General features: G+C 43.5%; 1 protein-coding gene across 1 annotated transcript in view; it reads left to right on the top strand.

Moving 5' to 3' along the window:
- Positions 1 to 12806, top strand: part of slc9a8 (solute carrier family 9 member 8) — a 48685-nt gene that overhangs the window by 14544 nt on the left and 21335 nt on the right. The window contains exons 7-10 of the mRNA XM_078419017.1: positions 1854 to 1888; positions 4409 to 4552; positions 5526 to 5664; positions 8658 to 8763. Of these exons, the coding sequence (XP_078275143.1) occupies positions 1854 to 1888; positions 4409 to 4552; positions 5526 to 5664; positions 8658 to 8763 (424 nt within the window). The remainder of the gene's footprint in view (positions 1 to 1853; positions 1889 to 4408; positions 4553 to 5525; positions 5665 to 8657; positions 8764 to 12806) is intronic.

Here is a 12806-nt window from a genome sequence, read left to right as displayed (position 1 = left end):
GATGTGGCATTTTCTCACCGGCTCTCCGACTGATCTCCCAACATGATGGCTACATTGGCCCTGAACCAGGAAATGGTTCTCACCACTGAATAGCTCCTTTCTCCAGTCCTCCCATGTCCAACCTTCATATTTTAACGCCCACTGCTATCGTTTCACCATCATATCATATCATATCATCATATATCTACAGCCGGAAACAGGCCTTTTCGGCCCTCCAAGTCCGTGCCGCCCAGTGATCCCCGTACATTAACACTATCCTACACCCACTAGGGACAATTTTTACATTTACCCAGCCAATTAACCTACATACCTGTACGTCTTTGGAGCGGCACGGTAGCGCAGCGGTAGAGTTGCTGCTTTACAGCGAATGCAGCGCCGGAGACTCAGGTTCGATCCTGACTACGGGTGCTGCACTGTAAGGAGTTTGTACGTTCTCCCCGTGACCTGCGTGGGTTTTCTCCGAGATCTTCGGTTTCCTCCCACACTCCAAAGACGTACAGGTATGTAGGCTAATTGGCTGGGTAAAAATGTTATTAAAAAAAAAAAAAAATTGTCCCTAGTGGGTGTAGGATAGTGTTAATGTACGGGGATCGCTGGGCGGCACGGACTTGGTGGGCCGAAAAGGCCTGTTTCCGGCTGTATATATATGATATGACCATCATTGCTGCTGTTAGAAGTTGTTTTTCACAAGTTTTTTCACAACTAAAAGCAAATTTCACAGAACTCACTGGGAGTAATACTCAGCGAATGAAATATGATGAGAAGACCTCTTTTTGAAGAGGTTATAGGGTTTTGGAAAAATATAAAAACAAATGGTGAACATAGAAACTCGTCATATGGAAAAAATAGCAAAATCGATCCGTGATTCAATTACTTTGCACAAGGATCTAGAACGATATTGATGATGACTCTTGAGGCTAATGTGTTGGGAGCTACTTTATTATTGCAATAAAACAGATAAATTGATGAGCATTATCCCAGCACCTCAGCAGCAGTCACCCCAACACATGTAATATTGAATTGGTTGGGTGGTTCTTTTGGTTCGGATTATGGCTTACATACTATCATGAAACAAACATATAAAATAGAGACAAATTATTGAATGGAAGAAGTTAAGCACCATGCTCTACTGATCTAGTGTATGGTTTAGTTTAGAGATACAGCACGGAAACAGGCTCTTCGGCCCACCAAGTCCGCGCCAACCAGCGATCCCTGTATACGAGCGCTATCCTAAATACTTGGAACAATTTACAATTTTTACCGAAGACAATTAACCTACAAACATGCACATCTTTGGAGTGTGGGCAGAAACTGGAGCATCCGGGGAAAACCCGCATGGTCACAGGGAGAACCTACAAACCCCGTACTGACAACACCCGTAGTCAGGATCGAACCCGGGTCTCTAGCACTGTTAAGCAGCAACTTTACTACTGACCACCGTGCCACACCATATAGACCACTTTGCAAGATTTGGGCTGAAAAGTGCTGCTTTTGCTGTAGGACTTGTGCAACTTGGCATTGTATAGCAATGTTGGTGTATTTGAATTTAAAATGTGGAGCAAAATATAAATTATAAGTAAATACCATGACTGAGCCAAGTTAACAATTATCTTGAGCACCATTGATCGATTAATCATCTCAATTTCAATCTCTATCCCTCAGCTCTGCTTTCTAAAAAAATTCATCTAAAAGCTTAATTTAATGGTCACATTTAAAGATTTTTGCTTTGTGCAATTTTGCCATGTTTTGGCAGAATAGTGGAAAAGAAAGTTAGACTTTAAAAAGGGCGTTATGCTTCTGAAATAGACCTGCATTGATTTCAATCTTAATACTTGTTTTTCTCTCTCATTTAGGCTGAAGTTATCTATAAGCTCACAGTGACAGACAGGTAATTATTTTCATCTCTGGCCTTTGTCTGAGACCAAAATATCCCCTTGTTCACTTAATTTTGGCCATGATCTGTCCTGCCCCTCCTCTCTTCCAGCTTTCTTTCTTTCCTGCCCCCACCCCCATTTCATTCTGTCTGAAGAAGGGTCCCAACACGAAACGTCACCTGTCCATGTTCTCCAGAGACCCTGGTGAATTACTCCAGCATTTTGTGTCCTTATTAAACTAGCATCTGCAGTTCCTTGTTATAATATTTCCACATAATTATTTTGAGAGATTCATTCTAAGCTTGCGGAATACTTATTTTTTAACTGATTAATAGCCACATTATGGCGAAAAGAAACAGGAATTGAAATTTCTGTGCACAATGTCCATGGACACGATGTGAAACTGTTAGCTGGGTCCCATATCAGATGACGTGCCGAAACTGGTAATGTTTTTTTTTAAGATGGACAGCGGGATAGCCTGAGTAACCCCAACGGGTCAGGCAGCATCCCTGGAGAAAAGGAATAAGTGATGTTTCGGGTCGAGGCCCTTCAGACTGAGAGTCAGGGAGAGGGAAACTGGAGGTTTGAAGAGGTGCAAAGCACAAATGAATGAAAGGTATGCAAAAGGACAAATCGAAGGCAGCAACGATGATCAAGGAAAGGTGGAGCCCACAATGGTCCATTGTTGGCTGTGGAGAAGGTGATAATGAGTGAAACTAAGAGGACGACAGTGAAACTTGATGGACCACTCGGGTGGGGGAGGTACGGAGAGGGAGGGGATCCACAGGTTATTTGAAGTTGGAGAAATCAATATTCATACCGCTGGGTTGTTAACTGCCCATGCAAAATATGAGCTGTTCTTCCTCCAATTTGCGTTTGGCCTCACTTTGACAGTGGGAGGAGGCCCAGGACATAAATGTCAGTGTGGGAATGGAAAGGGCAGTTAAAGTGTTTGGCAACCAGGAGATTAAGGTGGACTGAGTGAAGGTGTTCAGCGAAACGATCACCCTGTCTGCGCTTGATCTCACTGATATATAGGAGTCCACACCTCAAACAGCGGATGCAGAAGATGAATTTGGAGGAGGTGCAAGTTAACTTCTGCCGAACCTGAAGGACTGTCGGGGTCCCTGGACGGAGCGGAGGGAAGAGGTATAGGGACAGGTGTTGCATCTCCTGCAGTTGCAGGGCAAGTACCTGGGGAAGGGGTGGTTTGGATGGGAAGGTATGAGTTAACCAGGAAATTGCGGAGGGAATGGTTTCTGTGGAAAGCGGAAATGGGTGGAGATGGGAAGATGTGGCTAGTGGAGTGATCCCGTTGGAGGTGGTGTAAGTGTCAGAGGATTATGTGCTGTATGTGACGGTTGATGCAATGAAAGGTGAGGACTAGGGAGGGACTCTGTCCCTGGAGGGACTGGGGGGAGGGGGAGCAAGAGTAGACAATAGGTGCAGGAGTAGGCCATTCGGCCCTTCGAGCCAGCACCACCATTCAATGTGATCATGGCTGATCATTCTCAATCAGTACCCCGTTCCTGCCTTCTCCCCATACCCCCTGACTCCGCTATCCTTAAGAGCTCTATCTAGTTCTCTCTTGAATGCATTCAGAGACTTGGCCTCCACTGCCTTCTGAGGCAGTGAATTCCACAGATTTACAACTCTCTGACTGAAAAAGTTTTTCCTCATCTCCGTACTAAATGGCCTACCCCTTATTCTTAAACTGTGGCCCCTGGTTCTGGAAGCAGAGGTGTGGGGTAGCGAGGAGACACGTGCGAGGGTCTTGTCTATGATGGGAGAGGGGAACCCCCGTTCCCTAAAGAATGAGGACATCTTGGATGTAATCTTGACTTGTTTTCAGCAAACATCAGTTTTGTCTTCACTTGCCTTCTTTCTGGATATTTAAATGCCATTTATTCTACCTTGAATCTCCTCTTGACAGCCATTGTTTCTTAGAGAATGGTGCTCTCGTGATGAAGTAGAAATCTTTCTTTCTTGATATTTTTGATGAAGTGTCTGAAATGTCCATGCCCCGGTCATGAATTCATGCTTCCTGGCCAGCACTTTCCACACTCTGCCCACCTTTAATGGTCTATTTTTTTTTAAGTTGGAACAACCGTTCATGAATCACAATACTCTGTTTTTTCTTCTGCAAACTGCCTAACGCTGGCCAGAACGATTCTCTTGACTATTTAATCAGCTTCCAAACCCCTGTTGGCTGATCTGTCAGGATTTTTCAAGATTGGCTGAGTGCTTTTGGATCGTGTCTGGAATATATTATCAGATTCGAGATTTTTTTTTTTGCAAATCAGCGCATCCTCCTTCTCCCATTTGAAATTTGATCTCGGTTTTCAATGTTTCCTCATGTGGAAATAAGAAAGTTGGCACGCAGAAGAGATATACCAATTAACACATCTTTAAGCGTGTAATTTTCATGAATCAAGAATAAATATTGAATGAAACGTCCTATACACGTAATAGTTATTGTATAAAGTATTTTATGGACATGTTCCTACTGTTTTTGCACTGTTCTTGTATTGCAGTTTTGCATTTGGCTCTCTAATCTCTGCTGTTGATCCAGTGGCGACGATTGCCATTTTTAATGCTCTGAATGTGGATCCTGTTCTGAACATGTTGGTATTTGGAGAGAGCATTCTTAATGATGCAGTGTCTATAGTCCTTACCAAGTAAGCTTGCCTTCCTTTTCATATTATATGTACCTCTTTTGACTATTTTGTATTTTGCAGGCAGTAATTGTACTTTATATTTTGACTTTGTATCGTTTTAGAGTTTTCAGGGATGCAGCATGGAAACAGGCTCTTTGGCCCAACAGTTCCATGTTGACCATCAATCAATCAATCGCCCTCTCTATGTTATCTCACTTTTGGGACAATTTATAGAGGTCAATTAACCTTTAATCCTGCATGTCTTTGGGGGGAAACCGGGCCTCCCGGAGGAAACCCACGTGGTCACAGGGAGAATGTGCAAAATCTACATAGGCAGCACCCGAGGTCAGGTTCAAACCCGGTCTCTGGCGCTGTGAGGCAGTGGCTCTACCAACTGACCACTGTGCCGCGCAGATGAGTTGTTCCAAAGCATGAAGGTAATTCTTCAGCAGATTGCTTTAAGAACTTTAACTATCACATAACATTATAATTCAATTTGACAAGTCTTCCCTTTATTCCATAATACTATTTTACAGTTTGCATGTAACATTTGGCACAATGGTGCACAGTAGAGTGGCAACTAGAGTCTTTGCTTCACAGCTGCAACGTCATGACCTCTGATGCTGACTATTTGGAGTCTGCATGTTCTCCCTGCGGTCGCTTTCCTCCGATTGCTCCATTTTCCTCCGACATCCCAAAAATGTGCAGCTTGGTAGGTTAAATGACCACTATCTATTGCCCCTTGCGAGTGCGCAAGTGGTAGAATCCCAGAGGAGAGATGGGAAGGTGAGTTAAAATAGGATTGGTGCAGAAATGGGTGTTTGATGAAGGGACTGGACTTGGACTTGTTTCAGCGCTGTATGTCTCTCATTCTATTCTTGACCAGTGTTGTGTTAATGTCGTTTCTTGCACATTAATTGCTCTCCATGAAAGACTGTGCAAACAATGAATGATTTTGCGTGTGGTAACAATGTGTTTGAATGCTCCACTCTAGCACAGCTGAAGGCTTGGCCAGAGAGAATGCTCTTGATGTTAGCGGATGGCAAACATTCCTACAGGCACTGGCCTACTTCCTCAAGATGTTCTTTGGATCCGCAGCACTTGGAACACTCACCGGTCTCATCTCTGCTTTGATATCTTTTTTTGGTCATTGTAATTTATGCAGAACAACACCTCATATTCCACTTGGGTAGCATACATCCTGATGGTGTGAACATTGAATTCTCCCATTTTAGGTAACTAAACTACAGCCACTCGCATTCCCTTTTTGCCGTTCTCTTCACTTATATTCCTTCGTCAGGCTTCACACAGGTGCAACTCTTATCTCATACTTTGGACTTTAGAGATACAGCACAGAAACAGGCCCACCGAGTCCACGCCGACCAGCGATCCTCATACACTTACACGATCCTGCAAGCTAGGGTCGACTTTGTAATGTTACCAAAGCCAATTAACCTACAAACCCGTACGTCTGTAGAGTGTGGGGGGAAACAGGAGCATCTGCGGAAAGCCCATGTAATCACTGGGAGAGCGTACATACTCCGTACAGACAGCACCCATAGTCAAGATCGAACCCCGGTCTCTGGCGCTGTAAGGCAGCAACTCTACTGCTGCACCACTGTGCCGCACTAAACATGCCGATACACCTTTTAATTGTTTCTTCTCTCGCTTTTGTCCAACCCCCACCTCACCTGAATCCGCCTATCACTTGTCAGCCTTTCTCCTGCTCACACCACTCTTCCAGCTTCCTTTCCCTCGTACTACAATTAGTCTGGTGAAGGATCTGACCCGAGACGTCGCCATCCATGTTTTCCAGGGATGCTGCCCGACTCTGAGTTACTCCTGCACTTTTCTTGTGCTCTGGTTTCCTCCCACATTCCAAAGATGTGCAGGTTTGTAGGTCAATTGGCTTCTGTAAATTGTCCTGAAAATGCAGGATAGAAACAGTGTATGGGTGATCACCGGTCATGGACTCCGTGGGCCGAAGGGCCTGTTGCCATGATGTATCTCTGAACTAAAACTAAAAAGTAAAACTATAATATAAGTTCTTGACAAGTTGCCTTAACTAACTTGAGGCAACTTGTGACATTTTGTGACCTTTCAACAGAGTCACAGCACACAGAGTCCTCTCTTAACCTCGTGGTTCTCTTGTAGACTTTCACCACTGCAGTATGATTAATTAAATGTTTGACTGAAGTTCCCTTTTCAAATCCTTCACCTTGGGCTTTAACCCACTTTCAATTAGTAAATTGAAACTCATTCTGAAATATTGCAGAGGAATTTTAATAACATTTAAGTACTTTATACAGTTGGTACAAATGCCCTCTGTGTATCAGTTCTATAAATCTGGACCTCTGCATTTACAATTTACTTTTGGTTTAACCGAGCAGGACAGAGTGGTTGGCAAATAAATCTATAACTGAGTTATTACTATAGTGCAGCGCACTGCATTAAAAAGCATTGGCTCTGGGACAGCTGCATTGGTATGAGACAGCTGCATTGGCTTTGAAAGTTCAAAGGAAACAGCATTAGCTTTCACAGATTAATTGGCTCTCGGTTGGGAAATCTTCATGGTGAACTTATGCCAGGTAACATGGCGCAAGTAACTGGCGGTACGGTGGCGCAGCGGTCCTGACTACGTAAGGGCAGCAGGGTGGCGCAGTGGTAGAGTTGCTGCCTTACAGTGCTTGTAGCACCAGAGACCCGGGTTCGATCCCAATTACGGGTGCTGTCTGTACGGAGGTTGTACGTTCTCCCTGTGACCTGCGTGGGTTTTCTCCGGGAGCTCCGGTTTCTTCCCACACTCCAAAGATGTACAGGTTTGTCGGTTAATAAGCTTGGTAAAGTTGTAAACTGTCCCGTGTGTGTGTGTGTGTGTAGGATGGTGTTAATGTGTGGCGATCACTGCTCAGTGCGGATTCGATGGGCCGAAGGTCTGTTTCCACGCTCTATCTCTAAACTAAAAGTAGCAACACATTGAAATGAATGGGAGAAAGATAAATTGCATCTTTCATATGATTTGATCAAGTTGATTTTAATGTTTAATTATTTTTGTTTTTTATCTTTTGTTTGGAGATAGAGTGTGGAAATAGGCCCATCAGCCCATCGCGTTCACATGGACCAGCGATCCCCGTACACTAACACTATCCTACACACTAGGGACAATTTTATAACGTTACCACAGACAATTAACCTAAAAAACCTGTACGTCTTTGGAATGTGAGAGGAAACCGGAGCACCTGGAGAAACCCCATGTGGTCATAGGAAGAATGTACAAATGTACAAACTCCGTACAGACAGCACCCATCGTCAGTATCGAACCCGGGTCTCTGGTGCTGTAAGGCAGCAACTCTACCATTGCTTCACTGTGCCACCCCTCCTGAATGTTTTAATGTAACCTTTTTATTTTGGTAGTAATAAATCAGTTATAGATTTACGTCTCTGTCCTGTTAGACTAGATCAAAAGAAAAATGTATAACCTTTTTTATTTTAATAGCACCCGAGTGTTTTGAAGGCGAGTCAAGAGTTCTAATTGCCCTCTGAAGAGAGTCTCGACCCGAAAGGTCACCCATTCCTTCTATCCAGAGATGCTGCCTGTCCCGCTGAGTTACTCCAGCATTTTGTGTCTGCCCTCTATACTGAAAAAGCAGGCAACCAATGATATTAGGACCACTGAAAATTTGCTCCAATGTCAAATGTCGTAAATTAGAGTTTCAGAAATGGTTTTAAATATAGACCAACCCCAGTGTGCCCTTGCATCCACACTCACATTTAGTTTTGGATTGTGTTGGGAAGAACTTCAGATGCTGGTTTAAACCGAAGATAGACACAAAATGGTGGAGTAACTCAGCGGGACAGGCAGCATCTCTGGAGAGAAGGAAAGGGGGAGGTTTCGGGTCGAGACCCTTCTTCAGACTCTGACCCGAAAAGTCACCCATTCCTTCTCTCCAGAGGTGCTGCCTGTCCAGCACAAGTTACTCCACCGTTTTGTGTCCATCTTTAGTTTTGGGTTGGTGGTTTTCTGGTGAGCGGAACTGAAGAATGTTGCAATTTACGTCACAGAATTGAGTTATCTTGTATATGTTTCGTGGAAGTGGACATTTGTTCTTAACATACAAGAATCTACCTGCTGAAGCACATTGACCTCCGAAAGACACCATCACTGGAATTTGGAATGATGATAATTTTTGCCTACCTTCCTTATGGGCTTGCAGAAGGCATCAAGCTCTCGGGTAAGTGTTTCAATATACAATAGGCAATAGGTGCAGGAGTAGGCCATTCGGCCCTTCGTGCCAGCACCACCATTCAATGTGATCATGGCTCATCATTCTCAATTAGTGCCCTGTTCCTGCCTTCACTCCATACCCCCTGACACCGCTATCCTTAAGAGCTCTATCTAGCTCTCTCTTGAATGCATTCAGAGAATTGGCCTCCACTGCCTCCTTAATACCTGTGCTGTTGTTTGACGATGCCCATATATTATGAGGAGCAGGTGAGCCTATATTCATAGTTTGGCAATTTTAAAGAAATGTGCGTAATTGTCTTGAGTGCTTGGAACTGCACATTTCGGTGGCGAAGATACTTGTCTGAACGTTTAAAATCCAAAATAATTTGGAAATGTGTAAATTTTGCTTTGTGTATGGTAAACGTGCAGCATATTTTCCATTCAGTGTTATCTATCTGAGTGTGTTTATGTGTATATGTTTCCTGAATTTACTATCATGCCTCATGTGTTCCACCAATTCATGCTTTTCTACAGATAATAGATTTATTTTTTCACAGTTGAAACCCAAATAATATCCTCCACAAAAATATTGCAGTTATAAACTTAGGTATACATCTCCAATATGGTTATAATCCAACTAGGTTAGAGGACAAGCACATGGATCCTAGAGCAGTGCTGCACAGGAATAGGCCCTCCAGCCCACAATGCCTGGGTCCGAACATGATGCCAAGATAAACTAATATAAGAGAATATAATAGGAGAACTAGTCTTTGAGGTCCTTAATCCTACTCCGTAATTCAGCCAGAACATGGTTGATCTTTAGTTTAGTTTAGAGAAACCGTGCGGAAACAGGCCCTTCGGCCCTTAGAGTCTGCACCGACCAGCACATTACCACAAGTTAACCTATAAACCCGTACGTCTTTGGAATGTGGGAGGAAACTGAAGATTTCGGAGAAAACCCACTCGGTGACGGGGAAAACGCACAAACTCCGTGCAGACAGCACCCGTAATCAGGATTGAACATGGGTCTCTGGCACTGTAAGGCAGCAATTCTACTGCTGTGCCGCCTTTGCCAACATTTTCTTCTGCCTTAACACCGTTTTCCTCCTCCGTCCTCTTATCTCTTGATTTCATTTACTATCCAGAAATCTGTCTCTCTCTGTGTTCAGTGCAATCAATGTTTCAGACTGCTCTGCACACTAGGCAAGAGAAGTCCAACGATTCATCTTGTTTCGAGTGAAGCTTCGCTTTGTTCTGGTCCGAAACGGCCAAACCCTTATCTTGAGATTGTGACCCTTAGCCAGGTGAAAGGTCATTCCCTAACCATCCTGCAAGAATCTTCCATGTTTTGATCAGGTCACCTCTCATTCTTCCAAACTCTGAACAATAAAGACCCGTCTGTCTGATCTCTTCATGTCTGATAGTCCTGCCATTGCAGGAACCAGTCTGGTGAATCTTTGCTGCACCCTTTCAGCGGTAGTTTTGTGCTTGGTCAGGGCTGCAAAGCTGAACACAGTACTCCAGATGGGGTTTCACTAAATCCGTGCCAATGTAGTAGGACATCTTTACCATTGTACTCAAATCTTTTTGAGCTGTAGGTCAAGGTGCAATTTGCTATTCTATTTACCAGTTTATTATCTATGAAGTACCTTTTGTTGCCATGTAGATGGCTTTGATCATCGAAATGAAACGCCACTCGTTCAGGAAATATCAAATGCACAAGTACAGTGCCCTCCATAATGGGGGACTATGTATAAACACAGCTGTCATTTCTACATGGTGAAACCAAAATGTATAAAAATGGCCTTTAATAAAATCTGACAATGTGCACTTTAACCACACTATTACAAATCTCAAATTGTGGAGTGCAGAGGCAAATAAATGAATGATGGGTCTTAGTCCCAAACATTACGGTGGGCACTGTACTTTATCCAGAGAACCCACCCTGGTCTTTATTTTTAGAAGCATCTCTGCTTAAAAAATCGCTTGCGTACCACAACACAAAATGTTGTAACGCGAGGAAGAGATACCCTATCGCCATAGAAGACTGCTGCGCACTGTCTGGCCTGTGGCCGGTTACTCGTCCATAAACACCTATTCCTCAGCTTCTCGGAGTAGATACATCTGTCGTCACTGGAGATGACATTTCCTTTTCCCTTGAGCGTTATTCACATTACGATGTGAATGCGGCACGATGGCGCAGCAGTAGAGTTGCTGCCTTACAGCGAATGCAGTGCCTGAGACTCGGGTTCGATCCTGACTACGGGCGCCGTCTGTACGGAGTTTGTACGTTCTCCCCGTGACCTGCATGGGTTTTCTCCGAGATCTTCGGTTTCCTCCGACACTCCAAGGACGTACAGGTATGTAGGTTAATTGACTGGGTAAAATGTAAAAATTGTCCCTAGTGGGGGTAGGGTAGTGTTAATGTGCGGGGATAGCTGGGCGGCGCGGATTCGGTGGGCCAAAGGGCCTGTTTCCGCACTGTATCTCTAAATCTAAAAAGAAAAATTACCGTCAGCCTGCATGAACACTGACACCGGGCTCCTGCACTTCTTTAAAGATTTCGAAAGCTTAAAGGCCCAATGATATTATAACAAAGTTCTTTGTATTGCAATGTCAATGACATGATGTTGCACTTGGTTAAGAATATTTTATTTTATAAAACTTAATTTCAAAAATGCCTGCCCTTTCCGCTTGAACCAAGGTCGACGCCGAGTCTGCACTGATCAGCGATCCCCACACACTATCACTATCCTACACACTAGGGGCGACATACAATTTTACCAAAGCCAATTATCCTGCAACCCTGCACGTCTTTGGAGTGTGAGAGGGAAACCAGAGCACCCGTGACAAGGAGAACGCACAAACTCCATACGGACAGCACCCATAGTCAGGATCGAACCTGGGTCTCTACTGCTGTAAGGCAGCAACTCTACGCTGCACCACCGTGCTGCCCTTGTCATTCACCACATTCCAAATGGGCATTTCTATGTTCTAGTCACAGCAATGTTCCTGATACCTTTTAGGATTACCGACACAATAGAAAGCAGATGAGCAAAAGATTTGGCTTGGATTGTCGGAAAATCAAAAGGAAAATAAATTTGTTAATTATTCCCATGGATGTAAATGTTTTCCTGATCTAACCATTGACAACTCAAAAATAATCTGGGCACATGAATTTGGCAAATACAGCTAATGTATGAATATAAATAGAGAAAATACTGGAAATATTCAGCAGTTTTAGTTTAGTTTAGAGATACAGAGCGGGAAACAGGCCCTTCGGCCCACCGGGTCTGCACGAACCAGCGATCCCCGCACATTAACACTAACGTACACCCACTAGGGACAATATTTACATTTACCAAGCCAGTTAACCTACAAACCTGTACCTCTTTCGAGTGTGGGAGGAAACCGAAGATCTTGGAGAAAACCCACGCAGGTCACGGGGAGAACGTACAAACTCTACAGACAGCGCCCGTAGTCAAGATCGAACCCGGGTGTCCGGTGCTGCATTCGCTGTAAGGCAGCAACTCTACCGCTGCGCCACCGTGACCACCCAGGTCGGGCAGTTTCTATGGGAAAGCATAAAAATATTTTTGTTGAACAGTTTTTGAACAAGATAAAAAATCTTTTAAATGAATTCCATAAATTTGATTGAATCACATTTTCGAATATAAGCTTTATTTCCTTTAAATTCACCAATGAATATTAATGGAACATTTACATTGATATCTTGACATTTTTAGTCCCTTACGGTTTCCTAGTTCCATTATAATAATAAATTCAGCAGATCTCAGAGTTAAAAAGGACAAGATTGGTGGATTTTAGCAACAGTTTTACTTCAATTAAGTTGCTGCTATTGAAACCAATTCAAATAATTTACTTCATTACTTACACTGTGAAAGCCATCAAAGTAGGTTTAATCAGGTTTTCCCCTGATCTTTATAATTAAAGAAGCAAATTGACATTAGTTACAGATAATAAGTAAGTATTGTTATAGCTAAAACTAATCTAATTTGGAATTGTTAATTGATAATTATTGGGGGAGAG

Source organism: Rhinoraja longicauda, chromosome 22 (assembly GCF_053455715.1).
Source record: "Rhinoraja longicauda isolate Sanriku21f chromosome 22, sRhiLon1.1, whole genome shotgun sequence".
In the NCBI taxonomy this organism is placed as follows: Eukaryota; Metazoa; Chordata; class Chondrichthyes; order Rajiformes; family Arhynchobatidae; genus Rhinoraja; species Rhinoraja longicauda.
The sequence above is the reverse complement of the archived record's forward strand: the minus strand, read 5'-3'. Positions and strand labels throughout refer to the sequence as shown.